The 19,155-nt window shown below is 42.2% G+C and overlaps 1 protein-coding gene across 1 annotated transcript in view; it reads left to right on the top strand.

Moving 5' to 3' along the window:
• Nucleotides 1–14,040, top strand: part of LHFPL6 (LHFPL tetraspan subfamily member 6) — a 147,301-nt gene extending 133,261 nt beyond the window's left edge. Inside the window, exon 3 of the mRNA XM_085320662.1 lies at nt 12,964–14,040. Within this exon, the coding sequence (XP_085176788.1) occupies nt 12,964–13,082 (119 nt within the window). The 3' untranslated portion in view covers nt 13,083–14,040. The remainder of the gene's footprint in view (nt 1–12,963) is intronic.
• The last annotated feature ends 5,115 nt before the right edge of the window (nt 14,041–19,155 follow it).

Raw genomic sequence — 19,155 nt, 5'->3', positions numbered from 1 at the left:
ACATATTACATTAACTGTGAAACTGTATTCTGACAATATTTTCTGGATCAGGAGTATACTGGGCATGTATTAATGCAAAGCTAGACTTGACTGGAGTGCTGTTCTCACTGATGTGTTAGAATCTTATGGTAACACATTAATTAACAGATTATAGTGAGAACAGAAATTYGCTGTAGTGGTTTTCACTCAGCCACTAAACAGCTTTTTTCCACATACATTGGTTGCGAATTTAGATGATCAGCTTGGATTTTAAGTTAATGTCAGTGCCTGGCTGATGCTGAGTTACCAATGTCATCAGTAAAGAAGAGGTACTCTGTGAAGACTGTTTAATAGCCAGGATTCTCATCTTTTTTGAGGAATACCTCTTTGTTAATGATAGCCCAAATTCTCTAGTCTTTTCTCAATCTTTAGAGACTGGTTTACTCATTATAGCCTAAAGGCCAAAACTGATGTTTCAAAGATTTAATCTCACTAAATCTCAAGACAAATTTAAGTAATTATTGCTTTGATTTGAATATTTAATTTGATTAATCTGCAGTGCTATGCTGTCTGTTTCTCATTCTGTGAAATGAGTTGTCTTAATAACCAAACATACACCCACTGCATTCAAAGTTTACCYTCAGAAAAGCTGCACTGCAATGAGCCTTGGGCTGATTTGTTGATGTGAGAAAGGGTGGCGATGGGAGAATTGATCCTCCTCCTCCTGCTCCTGTGGGTGCTAGCTAGGATGGCATTATGAGCCTAATTCACAGCCCATGCAGTTATTCTCAAAGGAGAGGGCTCTCACAAGGGTGCTGAACAAGACAGCACTCTGCATCCTCCTCAARGATGCCGGAGATGCTGTTCTGGCATGGACGAAAAGTGGGACGTGGGGAATACATATGTGCTGTTAGGAAAAGAGGGTCAAAGTTGACCAACTTCGATCACAGAGCCAGTGAAGGCAGGATTCAGTGGTGTGTGAGATTTGTTCTGCACCTGCAATGAGTGAGGGGGGAAAAAAAAAAGGTTGAGGATGGAAGTAGAAGAGAGAAATCAGGAGCTGAATCTACATTATTGGAGGATGAGAAGGACAAAAGGTGAATACAGAGGCAAGATTGTAAGAACTCACTTGAGAAACAACTGAATTTTGCATTGTAGAACGCTATGTTAACCAGAAATATTCCAGAATTAGCAATTAAATGAAAATAACTTTAACAAAACAAGACAAAAAACCCTGAGACATGCTCATAACTAGATGAATAAAAAGAAGAAACTAGAAGAAATAAATAGCAATGTTATAAACCCATAAAAATCCTAATCCTTAGGGGCTGTGCTAGATAAGAAATGCATTTTCATGTCTTCAGTCACTCTGACAAAGGCTTCAGAATAATAGGCTCTCTAAATACTGCTGAGATAGCCCATACTGTGAAGAGAAAATACCACCCCCCAATCTTTATATACATTCCAAAGCAGTATTTAATAAAGCTGCAGGAAGAATAATCATGCTTTTAATTTACATATAAGTGGATTTGGGTATTCTTTTCTAAAAAAAACCCGAGCCCAATTTTTTTTTTGACATCTTGAAATGCCTAGTAGTTTGTGCTTTCTTTAAAACTGGATATTTATTTCTGTTTTTTTGTTATGTGAACTATGTCCAAATGGTTTCCTTACACATTGGTGTATTTAATTGGGTTATTTCTTTTCAATTAAATAGAAGCATTTGTATAACTCAGTCTCTAAAAGATGGAGTCATTCTTCAGTTGAAGATATCATGCCAAGGACAATCCAAGCTAGTTAAATCAAACTCAATAGACTAGCTGTTTTGGTAATGAGGATTGTGAGTAACCTCCGTAAGTCAACAGTGTATCTGTAGAGAGGCCCACCATCTACTCATCGCTAGTAATCTKTTTCTGCATTCATGAAAAATAACCCACACTGATAACATTAGGGCTTTGACAGATGAGGTCTGGCAAATCTTGTTGGAGTGGATTAAGTCCACGGTGTTCCCAGCCCTTTGTCCTGCCCCTCTGCTTGTACTTCCTGGCTATCCATCAGAGTGCGCAGAAATATTGCAGCTTCCAGGGCTCTGCTCTGTACCAGTTTAAATTTCCTAAGGTATCTAAACCAATACAAGATATTGTTCCCACCAAAACAGCAGCTATGGACTAGAGGCTTCTGCCTCTGCTTTTAGGGTGGTAACTCCTAGAAAAGGGGCAATATAAATAACTGGGATGGAGAGAAAGGAGGTGTTTGTGTTTGAAACCAGCACAGTTTGCTTGGTCACCAAGTCAAATGTTCTTCATTTCATTAGTGTTTGGCCATGGGCTAATTAATGTCTGAGGTACAGACTAGCGCCAAAAGCTAGCAGCGCATGTGCTAAGAGACTGTCTTACTCTTTTACCAGATATCTGAGGAAGGATCAAAATCATCTTAATCTCCTGTCACAGCACAAGCTGTTACTGTTATGCTGCGTTATTTATACATTGGAATTGCCCATAGGCCCATTCAGGGCAGTGCTAATATGGTAAGTTAGGCTCAGCAGTACAGAGCTGCTGACTAAAAGAAGGGAAAGTCATTCAGATCTGCAGAATCCTGTATTCTGTAAAAGGAATTAGCAGGCAGTTTCCCAACAGAAAGTATCTTTATAGCATATCATATAGTGCACATTTAGTTTTGCTGAGCTAGAAGCACTAATATCCTCTTTTGTTTTMATTTTTAAATGCACTGCATAATAATAATAGCTGAAAAAATGAAGTTTTTGAAATGAAATTTTAAGAATCAGAGGGAACCTGCTTTAAATTGAAGACCACACCAAACACTTGCAAAAACATCCATATTTTGTAAAACTTAAACTGTGTGAAGAAAACTTCTGAACTGACTTTTTTTTAAAAGGAAAATGTGAGTGCATATGTGTGTGCACGTTAGGACTAATTTTCAATGACTAAAATCAATAAAGGACTCCATTCTTGGCCATAGATTTCCCTAGACACATAGACAGAGGCTACTGAGCCTTTGGGTGCTCAGAGGTACCCTGGACTGGGGAAGCAGTGGTACTCCGTTGCGATGGATGAGGCGGTAGCTATGTTCCAGTTAAGTTCCTGGAGAGAATGCAGCATGTGCAGTTTATCTTGCCAAACCAAGCTTTTTGAGAGAGAGCAATGCAAGACCAATACCTAAGAGTCTGCACAGCAGAATGGTTGTCTAGAGTGGGATTCATTTGTCAAAATGTAGATGTCTCGTATTGGTTTAGATACCTTAGGAAATTTCATCTGTCCTCCAGCTGCCATTCTCCAGGCACCAGATGTATGAAATGATATTATTCAATTATTTTATTAACCTGAAAGAACAAGGACACTAAATTTAACATGATGTCCAATTTTTAAATTAAACTACATGGAAAAAAATGTTGTCTTCCTTTTGGGTAAATATGGCATATTTGGGCAGCTACAGCTCAGCCTCAATGCTTAATCCTCCAGAATTTTTTTATCTCCTTTTTGTGAGAGACTACTTTTTATGTTGTGTATTTCCTACCTAGGACCTGTTTTTTCTGGTGGATGATCATTTGTTCCATGAACATGGCTTGGTGTTTACTGCCTTCAGAGCTGGCAGCAAAGGCTTACGCCACCTCAGGAGTTGGCATGCCATGCCCCATGTATCCGCCTACATCCTGCTCCCACAGCATGTCTTGCTGGCAGACCAGCTGGGCATTAGGGTACAGCACTGAGCTGCTCGGGACTCACCCTTGTGAACAGGGACAAGTGCAGAAATGCCCGGCTGCAGCTGAGCAGCAGTGCAGGGAGAGCTGAAAGGGAAGGGGCTTGCTCCCAAACCTGATGGCTCACAGATGACAGGAGCTGCCACTGAACGTGGTTTGCATTAATTGGCCAGACTGTGGAGTACGGCTGATGAGGACTCAGGCTGAGATAGACAATTATTACTCTAYGTGCTGCTAGAGCCTCAGCTCTGGGTCTGTGTCCAAACACAAGACATTGGTTTACCTTTATGTGAAAAAATTAATGGAAGGGACCTGGGGCTTCAAGCGTGTGCYGGATTTCCTTGAAAATTTTTCCCAGAATCACTAAGGACCTAATGTGAATGGGTGTAATTTTTTTGTTCCCAAGCTAAATGCTTAAATTGAGTTTTGTGAGAGCTCCCCTCACAAAGTACCCTTTGTGGTTTGGCTGAAGTTATAGATGTTGTGGTCTTACTCATTTAACCCTGTGATAACAGAAAAACAAGGCACACTGCCTTGTGTGCCAAGCCAATGTTTTGTCACCAAAGTGAGTTTGTTATTAAAAACACTAAAGAGTTAATGTATTTTTGAAAATAACAAAATCCTGAAATTACCTGTACTTATTTGAGTTAATGCCATTGTGGCAGTTCTTATGAAGCTGGGAACAGTGCCCTGACCTGTTTTTATGCAAATCCTCTTGGATCCTGTCTGCTTGTTTCATGCTCTCCACCTGTCCTCCTCTAGCACTAGCAGTCACACACACAGACATSCCGGTGTGGTGCGCCAGCATCGGCCAAAGCAGATGGTTCCAAAAATGCACCATTGATGGCCCTCCATGCTGACTCTTCTCTGAATTACTGTGAAAGGGCTCTCCTGGCCGCTTTAAGGAGAGCAGCTTGAAAGGCTGGTTCCCATCCTGAACTAAACAGGCAGCTGTATTGTTAAAAGCTGTCAGAGGCTTCTCTGCTGAGGGGTATTTGTTTCCTCAGATCGTTATTACTAAGACTCTCCTCTACCACTTTTAGAGGGTTTGAAATATCTTAAAGAGAACTGTTGACTTGTAATTACTTTTGCTGTAGAAATATTAGAGTAAATGATCTTCAAAAGTGCAGTTACTAAAATAACAACATAAAAACCCCACAGAAAGCAGTGAATACAAAAAAAGCTTTGTTAACTAGTTAATTGGCCTTAGGTGGCATCATTTCAGCATCTGTCTGAGTGWTGACATACAGCATCTATCTGAGTGTTGCCAAAACTATGAAGAAAAAGATTTTGAAGGCAGAACAGTTTATTAGAATCCTATTAAAAAGAAAGCGCTTCCAAGCTGTGTTTTCTTCTGAGCAATCTATCTGACAAAGCTTGCTTTTTTGTTCACACATCCTCTGCAACAGCTCAGAGTTCTTACCAGTTTTGGTGCCCCCTCCCCCCTTTTTTTTGATTGATGCAGAGAACAATTTTTATGGGCGTACCTGAGCTTCAGCTGCTGCGTTCTCAGATAAATGAATGAGTCAGCCTACACGTTAGTAAAGGAAGTGTTTCACCAAGAAACAATTCCCCTTCAGTGCTACCTAGAAAACTTCCATTCTTAAATGTTTATAGGGCTCTGGTGACCATATCAAAACCAACATACATTCTGTCCAACTTAAGGTGCTTTTCTCTGATGCCAGAGTTAGGCCACAGTCATGCAAGGACCCTTTGTAGTCAATGGAGACAAACAGGGACATCCAGAAGGCAATTCAGACCACCTGAGAGCAGACACCTTGTGCTCTTTGTTACTTTAGCAGGATGGCTAGAATTATTATTTAGAAACCCTTTGTAGGTAAAAAGAGAAACATGGGGGCTACTCAAGCAGAGTACACCTGCCATACTTTAGACATCTACCCTAAGGTGAAGTGCGTCGTCYTCTATAAGCAACTTTTTCTCCCCATTGTCACTAGAAGAAGTTTGGGGCGCTGGTTCAGTCTGGCTCTCTGCRCTGTGGATTATCTAAAGAGAGGTGAAGTTAACTTCACTTCCTGCAGGGAGTGACCTTATGGCTGATTTCTTTGAAGGGGTTGGGAGAGCTCCTTGTTAGAGACATAAGCTATTTGCTCTTGGGAATTTGAGCGTTGAAATTGTCAGGTAGCATTGGTTTGTCCTCACTGTTCCACAGTAAAGGCAAGCCTACAGCAAATTTGAGGCTTGATTAAATGAAATTCTGTAATCCTCCAAAGAAAGGAGGATTTGGTCATACAAGTGTCTGCAAACAGCAGAGCTGAAGAATTTCACAGTTACTACATTTTATTTTGYAATTTTCATAATTCTAAACTTTTTGAGACTTCCACACATGTGATTACAGACCAAAATACCCGTAAAATTTCTTTAAGAAACAATAAGTAAGCAAAATAGCTTGATCTGTACACACTTAAGAAATAATATTTTCTAAAAAAGGAAACAAAAAGCGCCTTGAGAAAATCGCATCCCTACAGCAGACAGAAAGAAGCTATCTTCACCAAATTCATTATTTTCTCCTAAGCTATTTGTTCAGCTGCAGTTTTACCTTATATAGTGTTCATTCTTTCTTTCACATAACTACTAAATCCTTTTTGGATGCATTCCAAGTTTTAACTTCTTTTTCTGCTTTTGTAGCTGATTTCACATGACTATTTTTCATTGTTAACTATGTCAAGAAAAAAAATTCTTTCGTTCTTTAACTTGGCTTTGTTTCAAAATAATCATGCCTTCTTATTTATTAGCTGATYATCTCTTACATTAATTTGTGGCTTTCATATCTCCAAATCCCTGTATATCCCTTACCATCACACTCTTTACTTTATTCTCTGATTATTTTTCCAACACCCTGATTGATTGCATGAATTCACATTCCCCTGTAGTACTCTCATGTGAAGCTTTTAATTAGAGTTTCTGCACAAGTTTTTGCAAGCAGGAATTGTAGTTTTTATTTTATTCTTCAGACTAGAAAAAAAATCTTGAWTTTTTTTCTTCCTCTTGGAAGCCAGGCTTTACTTACTTAAATGATTAGAGTCTGCCAAATAATCTAGGCTGCAAGCCTGGGATAGTCTTAAAATTAAGTAAGGTGAAAATATTTAAGATACTAAGTCTTGCTATTAACAGGTTTGCATCCAAGACAATTACATATACTAGATTTTTTTCRTAAGTGTCATTTATTGGTTATTTTAGATGAAAATCATATGTTATTTCCAGGAACTATACAACTMTGTGTGATAATTTTTTATAAGGTATCATGAATATCCTGGTAAAATTCTATTTCTGCACATGGGTCCTGGCAGAGTTCCACAGCAGATCAACTATCCATAGAGTTTCTGTTGCCAAAGTTCACTCACCCCCAAATTTGTCTTATATTTTTGCCTTATATATTTGAGGTGATCTAGAGGGGCACATACTGTGGCCTTGAATATCACGTTAGAAGTCAGGCATGTGAGTGTTTTGTAATAAGCCCATCCACCACAGCAAAACTTGTGTTCTGCATTCTTTGGCTTCTTTTGCTTTAGTAAATATTCTCTTATATTCTATGGGACTCCTTTCTGCTGTATCTTCTTTTGGTATCCTCCTCACTCACTTTGCTCTTTGTACTTTTTCCTCAAGGAAAGGAGTGTAATGTTCCCACTCTTTCCTCCTTTTAGTTGCTTGGAAAATGACCTTCTAGCTCTATAGCTGCAGGGTCCCTGATTCATGATTTGAAAATGAATCCTGACACTCTTACTGCGAATCCCAATAAACCAAATCTGAAGGCAGAAGTCCTAATGGCAGGCTACAAATTTACCTGAGCTGACTTGGACAGTCCTGCCTCAGTGAGCAACCAGAAGGCAAGAACTCCAATGCCCTCCTTTATCAGACAAAAGGAAACAAAACAAAACAAGGAACCAGACCTAACAAAATGCTGAAACTGCAGCTTCTTTCTCCATACTGACTTGTCAGGTAAACAGTAATTTGTAAAAAGCAGCATCAGTTCTGTGCAGAGAAGGAAGATGCTGTGATGCATATCAGCTGTATCAGCTGGAAGAGTACTTCAGCTGTTGGGAAAATCACTTTGGCATAAAGCCAGACCCAACTCATCCTATGGGCAAGGACATATGCACGTTCCTGCACACACCTACATGCCCATATATATATGTACGCCTGCATGCATTCTTGAGGAAAACATGAGCTGTGGTGCAAGGGCTGGGGATTTGGGGACTGATGCAATTTCACTTAATTGTTTTAACTGCAACATATAATTAGGTGGATGTGAGGGAGAAAGTCCGGAGAAGGGAAGACTTCTCTTTGGTTGAGGAGGATAGGATTAGAGACCTTCTGGGCAGGCTAGACATCCACAAATCCATGTGCCCAGATGRGATGCAYCCACGGGTCCTGAGGGAGCTGGCGGATGTTGTTGCCAGGYCGCTCTCTATCATCTTTGAAAGGTCCTGGAGAACTGGAGAGGTACCTGARGACTGGAAGAAAGCCAGTGTCACTCCAGTCTTCAAAAAGGGCAAGAAGGAGGACCCAGGCAACTATAGGCCGGTCAGCCTCCCCTCCATCCCTGCAAAGGTGAYGGAAGAGCTCATTCTGGATGTCATCTTCAGACATATGGAGGAAAAGAAGGTGATCAGGAGCAGTCAGCATGGATTCACCAAAGGGAAATCCTGCTTAACCAATCTGATAAACTTCTATGATGGAACGACTGGCTGGGGAGATGAGGGSAGAGCAGTGGATGTTGTGTACCTTGACTTCAGCAAGGCTTTTGACACAGTCTCCCATAACATCCTCCTAGAGAAGCTCAGGAAATGTGGGTTAGACAAGCGGACAGTGAGGTGGATTGAGAACTGGCTGAAAGGCAGAGCTCYGAGGATCGTCATCAGTGCCATGGAGTCTAGTTGGAGGCCTGTGGCTAGTGATGTTCCCCAGGGCTCAGTACTGGGTCCCATCCTATTCAACTTCTTCATCAGTGACCTGGATGAGGGRACAGAGTGCCCCCTCAGCAAGTTTTCTGATGATATCAAGCTRGGAGGAGTGGCTGACACACCTGAGGGCTGTGCTGCCATTCAGAGAGACCTGGACAGTCTGGAGAGCTGGTTCATGAGGTTCAAGAAGGGCAAGTGCAGGGACCCGCACCTAGGGAGAAATAACCCTAGGCACTAGCCCTTAGCTCTGCAGAGAAGGACCTGGGAGTGCTGGTGGATGACAAATTGACCATGAGSMAGCAATGTGYCCTTGTGGCCAAGAAGGCCAATGGTCTCCTGGGGTGYATTAGGAAGACTGTTGCCAGCAGGTGGAGGGAGGTGATTCTGCCCCTCTCCTCAGCCCTGGKGAGGCCTCATCTYGAGTCCTGTGTCCAGTTCTGGGCTCCCCAGGACAAGAGGGACATGGAGTTACTGGAGAGAGTCCAGCACAGGGCTACAAAGATGATCAGAGGGCTGGAGCACCTGCCTTATGAGGAACGGCTGCRATAGTTGGGCCTCTTCAGCCTGGTGAAGAGAAGACTTAGGGGGGATCTTATCAATGTGTACAAGTACCTGAAGGGAGGGTGTCAAGGGGACAGGGCCRAACTCTTTTCATTTGTCCCATGTGACAGGGCAAGAGGCAATGGGCAGAAATTGAACCACAGGAAGTTTTTCCTGAAGGTGAGGGGGAATTTCTCCCCTGTGAGAGTGACGGAGCACTGGMASAGGTTGCCCAGAGAGGTTGTGGAKTCTCCTTCTCTGGAGATCTTCAAGGCCCACCTGGATGCAACCCTGTCTAACGTGCTGTAAGTGACCCTGCTGAKCGGGGRGATTGGACTGGATGATCTCCAGAAGTCCCTTCCAACCTTACTGATTCTATGATTCTATGATTTTAGAATTTTGACCTTAAAAAAATGACAGACTGCAATGCTGCAAACTGCAGTTCTAATATTTAATATGATGGGCTCCATGAAGGCAAAGTGCATTACTTGATGGTTGAATTTAAGCTCCAGTTCTGCAAAGCCCTTAACTATTTGCTTCATTCTAAGTACATGACTACCCCTGCGGATGTCAGTGCAATTAAAGTTGAACATGAAGAAGGATCTATAAAAATACATGTTACGAAAACTAGGTCCATTTTCTCTAATAGAAGACTTTTCTGTAGGTATATTACTATTTGATTTGGTGTTACATTTAATCATTTGTAAACCCTGCCCTTTACAAAGCTTCATCTTCCTTTTAAGTGGAGAGTTTAATATCAAAGTGAAGAAAAAGTCATTTTCSAAGTTAAACTGCAGCTAAATTGCCCAGTTACTGACAACCAACAATCTCTCTGTAGGGTGCAGTGGATTAAAATAGCTCATACGTGCATTGAAAAAGAGAGCATCAGAGCAAAAACACAAACTCAGTTTTCCTTTTCCCTTGTGTTTGCACAATACAGTACAGTACAGTATTATAAAGGGRGTAGTATTATTTCAATCTGACACGTGGCTGTCCGGTGCAGTCAATCATCCATTTCAGCAGATACATTTGAAACAGAGTCTCTCAGGCTTCATAGCTATACTTAGCTATGGACTTAGAACTTAGTTATACTTACAACAGGTATAACTAAGTCCTATGCACTCAAATACCCTCCTAGATACAGGCTCTTCTTCAGCACAATAGCTCCAAATGCTAGTCTGCTCAGCATCATCCAAGTACAGACCAAGCTATTTTATCCAAGGCTTCCCATGGCTCCTGACACAGGCTGGAAATAATGGCCAAGTTTATTGCTGAGTTATTACTGCTCTAAGGTCAGTCTCCCTGCTCTTTCATCCATTCTCCTGCTCTTTCCTGTTCTTTCCTTTGTTCATCTTGACCCAGCTCATACTTGTGAGCTACGTTGCATTTGTTAGATCAAGACACTGCCTGCCATGCCTTAGAGCATTAAGTAGGGCAGTGATCCTTAGAGTAAATGGAACACAATATAGAGAAATAACTGTTATTCTCCTCATCCCAGATTGAATGTGCAACTGRTATTTCTAGTGCATTTCTCTGACACTGATTTAACAGTTCTGTCTTCCTAATGTGCATTGTATGTACTCTCTCCTTTCCTACTGCCAATGCACAAAAGTTGAAATCATACCTTGTAAGAGGTCAAATTTCCTTTATTCTACTCCAACTTATGTCACAGCTGAGACACTTTGCACACTGCTAGCAGGTGAATCTTTAAACACCTTTAAAAATAGCATTTAAATATTTATTTTTTCTACCCGGAAATAGCATGAGAAAGAATTAATTTTTCAAGCTACCATAATTACAATAGTTTCAGAAATACTTAGCAATTAAAAAGAACTGTCAGATGGCAGCTATCTTATCACAAGAAATGCTTTAGGAACCCCCTCCATGGTATACACATGATGATTTTCAAAGCAGTTCTATGGATTTAGACACCCTGTATATGCTTAAATCCTGTTTTGCAAATCCCAGCTGAAGCTGCCGGCATGTGTGTGTATACAAACAAAGAAATGGAAGATCTATAGGCGGGTCGCTCCTGAGACTTCTGTGAGGGTGAGCAAGGATCAGCATGCAGTACATTTCATTTCCAGTTGCTTCATTGCTCTCTGTGGCTTCTGTTGATCTTCTCTGTAGGAAGACAGACTTACTGCATAGTCTTCTCTAAGGAAGCCAAGAATGGTGTCAATCTACAAAGCATAACCAGATAACAGCAAGTAATTTTAAGGAGAGAGGCTAATAATTCCAAGCCTTTAGGTCAACCTGGTYGTCTGGTCATGTGGTCACGTCAGGATATTTTTTTAAAAACTTAAAGCAAGWTTTAAGGATTTTGAAGAAAAAATGAAACAAGTACTATGCTGCTTTGGTGTCAACCTGAGGTGGCACAGACTAATGCTTAATGTGTTTAATTCCAGAGCATCAACTCCTAATCATTTTGCTATCRTTATTAACTGTATTAATCATAATACCACTATTGCACTGGTGTGTCTTCCATCACTGCTCTGTGAGATCACTGTGTCCTGACATTACTGTCTAGGTATTTAAGAGGTCGGMTTCGGGGACTCCCTTCCCACAGCAGACACCATGCAGTTGCTCCCTCGATATCATGCTCCTTTGCCACAGGAGCCTGTTTTGCCTCTTGGAAATTCAGTGTCCTGGTCAGTCACCCACTCCATATCCTGCTCTGCCAGATGCAGATGTCTGCCATATGGTCCATCAGCTGGCTGTGCCTAATGCACAAGGTCGTGGAGCAGTACACAGCAGATAAGGCTGTGCCATTACAGGTGCCAGGCCGAGTGAGTTTCCTTGGAAGGTACAGTTTCCCTAGTTCCTTCTTATCATGTAGCTACTCAGACAGGGGCATCTCCACCACATAGCTGGAGGAACCCCGTGCATCCTGAACATAGGCTTCAGTGTGTGGGAGCTCATTTATTTGGACCGTCAATATGCACTGTTAGAGAAGAGATTGGGGAGAGAAAGATGCTCCTTAGCCATTGACCTCCCTTCCTTCCTTAAGGTTTTGGTTGCAGGGATTGCRTGTAGGGTAAAGCAATAAAAGAAGGAGTTTTGATTTGGCCCAGTAAAGGTTTATGCCTGTGTGAGTTGGATGTGAGTGGRTTCCTTGCAACCAAATCCTGGTCGTGTTGTCGGTTAGCAGTTGACAGCAGAGTCCAATTTCGAGCCCCGTTGTGGTAGTGGTAGGAGTTGATTCACCCAGCTACTTCYGAAGGAAGCAGGTCGCAGCACTGAACTACGTGCAGCAGGACTGAGTGTTCTGCTGGAGCAGCGAAACGAGCTTTCAGAAGCTGCCYGGAGAGCAGAAAAGGAGAAAAAAAGAGAAGGGGGTGGGGGAAAACCTTCTGGCTGCAGCTGCTGTGCAAACCAGTCCCACAGCCTCTCTCCGGACTTGGCAAGCGGAGGGGCCTCCTGTTCCACTGCTAACATATTTTCAGCGCCAGCAACCTCTACTTTAGCTGTCAAGGGTAGTTTCCCCCTGTGTTGAAAACAGCAATTTGCCAACCAAGTGAGCTTGGAGGCTTGTCTGATGAACCATTACAGAAAGTGAAGGGGAGCAATTTAAACAGCTTTGCTTCTCTAATTTCTTGAAAAAACACTAGGCAAACCAATTCCTCCAACGCTGCGTTTCCTTCCCGAGGTGGATCCGCTGCAACCTACAGGAGCGCTTCTTACTGCGYGGGGCCAAAGCAGCCTCCCAGCTTTAACCCTTGGAAACGCCAAGGATGTAGCAAATGCCTGATTTGTGCTTCTTCCCCAGCCCCTGGGTGTCTAACGCTGCGCGGTGTTTCGTTGCAGGGACCTGCGAGATCGGCTGGGCCTACTACTGCACGGGCGGCGGGGCGGCGGCGGCCATGCTGATCTGCACCTGGCTGGCCTGCTTCTCGGGCAAGAAGCAGAAGCAGTACCCGTACTGAGCGGGAGCCGGCCGCCGGGGCYGCCCGGCGCGGAGCGGCGGCGCCCACGGGACTCGCAAGTGCTCTAGCTCCTGCGGCGGGGGGCTGGCGGGGGGTGCGTGTGGGGAAGGGGCGAGCCGGGGGTGGGAGGAGGAGGCCCCAGCCCTCCGGGGCCGCCCCTCGAAGAAGGCGACTTCCCCTGAGCCGGGGAAGCTCCGTCTCGGCGAGCGGCGAACCGCTGCCGCGGTGGATCGGTGGGAGCAGGGCGGCGTCGGCGGGACGGGGCTGCTCCCCGCGCTGCCCTTCCGCGCGGCGCGCCGGAAAGCACACGCACGCTCGCACGCACGCACGCGCGCGCGCACGGACGTGGACCATGGCACAAAACGAGCAGAGAGGAAAACGTCTCGGTGCGATTCTTTCTCCCTCCGCCCCACTTTCTCTTTTTCTTTCTATTTTTTTTTTTAGAAAAAACTCCTTTCCAATGGTTTAAGATTCAGTGTTACGACACTTTTTAACCTGTACGTTAAACTTAATACGGGGACCAATAAGCCACTTTATCAGTATTTTGTATATGCTCTACACACTTTCCTCCCCAGACATTTAGCCGCTGCTTAATCAGCCCTATAGGACTTTTATTAAGCCTCTGTGTTATCAGCATTATTACAAAAATGCAACATAATTACTTGGCATATGTAGCCTTTGCCTATAGTACTTTTATGAAGTGCAGTAAATGGACGTTTTTCTGTCCATTGAAAATACCACTTATGGTACTGTAGAACTCTGTTGGTTATGTAAGACTAACAGGAAACTTCTTCCAGACATAGACTTTGTCRCTGTTATGTTTAGCTCATTGATGTCGTATTGTGCTGTACCATGTTTATTATTCAATATTCATTTTTGTAAAAAAATATATATATAAATGTGCTATTTTATGTTTGTATTTGAAAATCTCTGTAAATAAATTTTTCCTTGATCAATACTTGCAGTGCATGGTCGTGTCACCAGATAAAAACATTCCTTTCTTTCTCAGATCCCCATTTAAAGTAATTCTCAGAAGTAATCATGACTTTGATAACCATGCTGTATCCTTTCTGCCTCTAAATATATACATTTAGGTTTCCATTACCTTGCCTGAGCACAGAGGTCTATGGCCACTTGGGACATTCTAGTGTATACTACATTTCTGCATGATGCTGTCAGATATAAAACAGGGCTTCTGGAGACCATCCCCATTCTGGTCTGGCAACTGGAGACTCAGCATCTCACATGACACTGGATATCTCTGTTTCAGCAATTGAAATGAGCCATTACTTTCTTAATAGCATCCACACTGATCAAATGCCTGCTAAGAGATAYTCCCTTCACAAGGAGAACTGGCATTCTACATACAAAACTCAGAGAATTCATTTTCTTTAAGAGAAACAGTGTGGCCTTTGAGCTTGGGAATTTGTAAGGAGCTTCTAATCCTTACAATAACTGATACTATTTCCTTTCAAATGCATTTTTCCTTTTTTTTTCCCCAATATGATATTTCCATCATTGTGTATTTCTAACCTACAGTGTGTTCTAGTTAGTTTTATTGGTTAATAATGCTTGCAGCTGTTGTAACAGCTGAAGTCATATGATTGCATTACACTGGACAGATTTTCAGAGGTGTGGGTGCATGGAGATAGCAATGTCAGTTTATAGTGATCAATTCTGATGTAGCTGAGCTGGATTTTGTCGAGTTTCATTATAGTCTAGGCAGTATTTGTTCACTGTATGGTGTGGTGAAAATAAAATTGTACCCTCTCCTTCCCAGATTAGCCCATAATAGCTATATCATGTCTGACCACACTTCTGCTGAGAACCACATCAACCATGATGTGGAGACATAGAGCAGCACACTCACCTTCCTCCTTGCACACCTCTTCCAGTGGCACTGACAGTGGTTGTACACAGAGCACTGTGGTCTTCCTTTTGTGCTTCCAGGTACTTCCTCCCTCRTAAAAGCTTGGCCCATATTCAGACCTACTGCTGGATGTCAGGAGCATTTTGTATATCTTCACATTAAATACGGTTTTGTCCTTTAGAGTTGTGGATTTCAGCTTTATTAAAACCAAAGGCAAAGTAAATACAACTTTGGCTGTRGTTCCCCAAGATTTTACTAGATCCAGTAAAATCTTTGGCAGATATCTCAATACAGAAATGCTGCCTTTATACACTGTGCTATGATGGAAACAGGTCTTTCCTTCCAGTGAAACTGCAGTTTGCTATACAAAATTGCATTGACTTGGCTATAAAAATGTAAGTGCTATTATTCTAAATTTGACCCTCCCTAGCTTATATCCTTGTCCATGCATCATGGAGAACATTTTGACTTTTGTTAGTTCTTCCTGTGCTCAGGTTCTGGTTTGATTTATCGCGGCAAAATGGAAATATCAATTACTTCATGAAGAAAATTAGCTTCTTATTACAAAGCAATATAATTATAGTGTGACTGACTTCCTCTGAGTTTGTTTTTAATCTCCTTTCTTTTATTTGAAATTGAATAAAACAGCAATTTTGAATAATCAAGTGAATGATATACACTGCACCTGCTCTGTAGCTCGTTATCATATAGCTTTCAGCTGCTGTGATATCAATAAACCAATCACAGCTTAATTAGGCTTTTCCATATTTGTGCATTTTGGTTCTGATACCAATTTTGCACTAGAATGTATGTGCCATTTATTATCACATTTCTCAGGCTTCACAGCTACAAACTAATAACTTCAAGGTGGACAAAGGACTGCTTTCAATTTCACAATATAAAATGTCAATGAAATATTTACGATATTTACTCTTTAATTTTCTATTTATTTATTCTTGAAGATGAAGAGCTTAGCCTTGTATTTGTCAAAACAGAAGATGTAAGCTTGAGTGGAACCCTAGTTCACTRAATTCTGTTCCTGCCATTACTGGCAATCATGTCACATAATCCTATTCATAAATTTATCAAGCTCAATTTTAAAACTAATTAATCTGTTTTTCTTCTACAACTACACTGAGAAGTTTGTTTCAAAATCTCACTGTTTGATGGTTAGGCATTTTCTAAATTCCAGCCAAAACTTATTTGCCATTCATACCTRCTTTTTCCAATTCCACCATTGTTCTTAGCCTCAATTSCTATCCTATCTCATTAGCACTTAACCTCTGCTATATTATTACAGTAGCCTTTTCTCTGTAGTTCTTCAGTTTTCCATGCTAAAGGAGCCATGTTCTTCTGGTGTACTTTCACCTACTTGGCTCCCTGTTTCTCCATAACATTCTGCTGCAATTGTTCCACAGTCTCTAAATTTYTCTGAGTTTATTTTCCTCACTGGCAGCCATCCTATAAGCAGAGTACATTCACACATTCGCTATTACGTAGGAGGCCTCCACCCCCTGCAGCACTGAGTCTCCCACTGCTAACACTCACCCTTTCCTCCTAGCGCACCTGGAGGACTGAGGCTTAGCCAGCACAGATGCTGAATTTGATGTTCCATGTTCCCAGCAACYTGTCAGCTATGAAAACAGTGAACCTATTCTGAAGTTTCAAGTCTTCTGGTGGAGCAGGAGCCCTCCTCCTGGTGCCAGAAGTCACCAGCTTCCAGCCTGTGCCATCATGGGGGTTCTCACTTTCTGTGCCAACAGGCACTGACCTACCTGTTCCTCCACTTTCAACTATCCTTCCAACAGTTGGAAGCTTAGGCTTCTGACGCTGCAGAGTCTAAAAAAAGATCTGATCAATCTCTCTCATCAGCTCTGATGCTGCGGTCTGCTGACCTCCTCCTGCAGCACCTTGACTTGGTAGCTCCTTAACCACTGCATACCTCCCACAAGCAGAGACCTGCAGCCCTAGACTCAGTGAAAGGCCCCAGGCACTCCCTGCAAAYCTGGAATTGCAGACCTATGTCCTGCTTCTGAAGTTCCATCTAGGTTGAAGCCTCTGATGCTGCAGGGACCATTACTCTTAACAGCTGCTGGGGATCATGCCCTGTAGCATGTCACTACCATACCTGAGGACATGTGTACTGGCCTCATTAATATCACCTGCCCGTTCTTTACACCCTTCTGCACAAACTGGCTCTTATATAGGTCTCKCCATAGCACTAGCTAAAAGGGTGCATGACTATCCCTAAATAGGAAGTCTGACAGGCTACAACACCTTCTGATCAAGGTCACCCAGTGGAGCTTGTTAGCAGTTTGATAGAGTTTCTCAGAAGACGTTAGACCTCTTACGGCTGTTCTTATCTGGCTCTCTTAACCTCTCAGTAGCAGGCACCCTAGAGTTCCTCAGAGGGTTACTAGAAATCCCCCAGCAATCTAAAAGTTCCTAGAAGATCCCAAAGCAGAGTCCAGAACTGCTATGCATACTGCTGCATCTGTTGGCTGCCTCCATCCATCTCAGTGACATTCCCATATGGGGTAGAGGGAAATTGTTCATTTGCAGCTCCCTGTGGTAGCTCTGGTGGGTGAGGCTGCTGAAGCCATGCTGCAGACAGCCAAGGTGCYTGTGCACTCCTAATGCTTTTGAAAACTACATGCAGCCCCTCTCTGCATATCCTTCATGACATTCCTTCATGAATATCTTCCTCTTCTTTTAATTCTGTAGGAGGTACAGATAACTTTGACCCTATTCATACTGGACAGCAAAATSAATATTTTGAGAACATTATATTATTGAGCTGAGTAAACAGAGTCATGCTGCAAAAGACTTTTGCTCCAGCTGGTCACTAAAGGACTAAATGCTTCATGARGTAATGTAAGGCAGCTTCCTACAAAAGGTCCCTGGCTGGGTGGTTTTCTACACATTCCTCTGCTCCTGAACCCAATAATTTTATCCTGTTCCCAATATCTCAAACAGATATGACTGCTGTGACTGTTTTATGTAAGCCTGGACTTTTGAAAGCCTAGTAGCTGCTAAATGGAAAGCAAACTGTTCATACTAGTACTCTGTTCTCTGTAAAGAATTCCAGTCACTTCAATGGGCTTGGGCCAAACTCCATGACCCTGATCTAACTGCCATAGGAGCCAATTGCATAAACCCCATTAGCTTAACTCTGGTATGGATTCAATGAGAAAAATACCATAATTATTCTATATTTGGCTTTTTATTATGTTCCGGTTAATTGTTGGACTTTTATTTCTATAGAAAATGCACACATGCACACAGACGCRTRCRCACACACACACAAATATACATTTTATACACAAGAAAAATTTCTGTATCTTTSCTGGTTTTGCACTCATCTAAATGTTCCTTATCTTCTGATAATTAACTAGAAGAAGATCCTACAAATGCAAAAGCTATGGCACAGAATATTGATGGTTAGTCTTTATTTAGGAGTGATGTCTTCACAGATCAGAAACCTTTTTTTTTAATATTTCATATTGGTTTTACAGACAATACAAACAACAGTATTTGGATAATAAAGCACTTTCTGTGATGCAAACCAGCTGWGRGTCTTTATCTTGCCCATTCCAGAGGAAGAAAATGAAAAGTGGATTAGCTAGCGTAATGAATGTTTCAAAGAATTTAAAGTAAAATCTGTTATATGATATAAGGCTACAGTTCTTAATTGATATGACCAAGCTGAGGGGATCTGAAAGGTCTTTCTCCACTGCCAAATGGAGAAGACAAAGAACAGAAAGTAGGCAATGTGGTCATGTACTGGGGAATCCAATCATTTTCTGAGGACCTCACTACTGGGGGGTTGTAGGGACTCAGGACCTGTGACTCACTGTGACTCAGTAACTCAGCTGTGTGAGGCATTTCACTTACCTCTCCTCCATGTTATACCTCTAAATGTATCGATAAGCTTTCTATTTGTTCAGGAYCAGCACAATTATTTCCCAGCCTATCAGTAGAGCTCCTGGGTAGTATCCCAAGGTATTATCCCAAAGTATCCCACTTTACAGCAAGAGTGGGGTTTAGGTTAAGGGAACACTTGGGCAAGGGAACACAAAAAGGAAATCTCAGTTAAAACACAAGCTATAATTAGGAGAACAGACATGAAAGAGCGAAATGCTTCTTGCTTGGAGCTCAGTGGCCATACTAAGCATTATGAGATACAGACAGCTTATTTGTTTT

Source organism: Rhea americana, unplaced genomic scaffold (genome assembly GCF_003343005.1).
Source record: "Rhea americana isolate MKP2758 unplaced genomic scaffold, rheAme1 scaffold_65, whole genome shotgun sequence".
Lineage (NCBI taxonomy): Eukaryota > Metazoa > Chordata > Aves > Rheiformes > Rheidae > Rhea > Rhea americana.
Note: the sequence above shows the minus strand (reverse complement) of the source record. Positions and strands in the feature narration are given on the sequence as shown.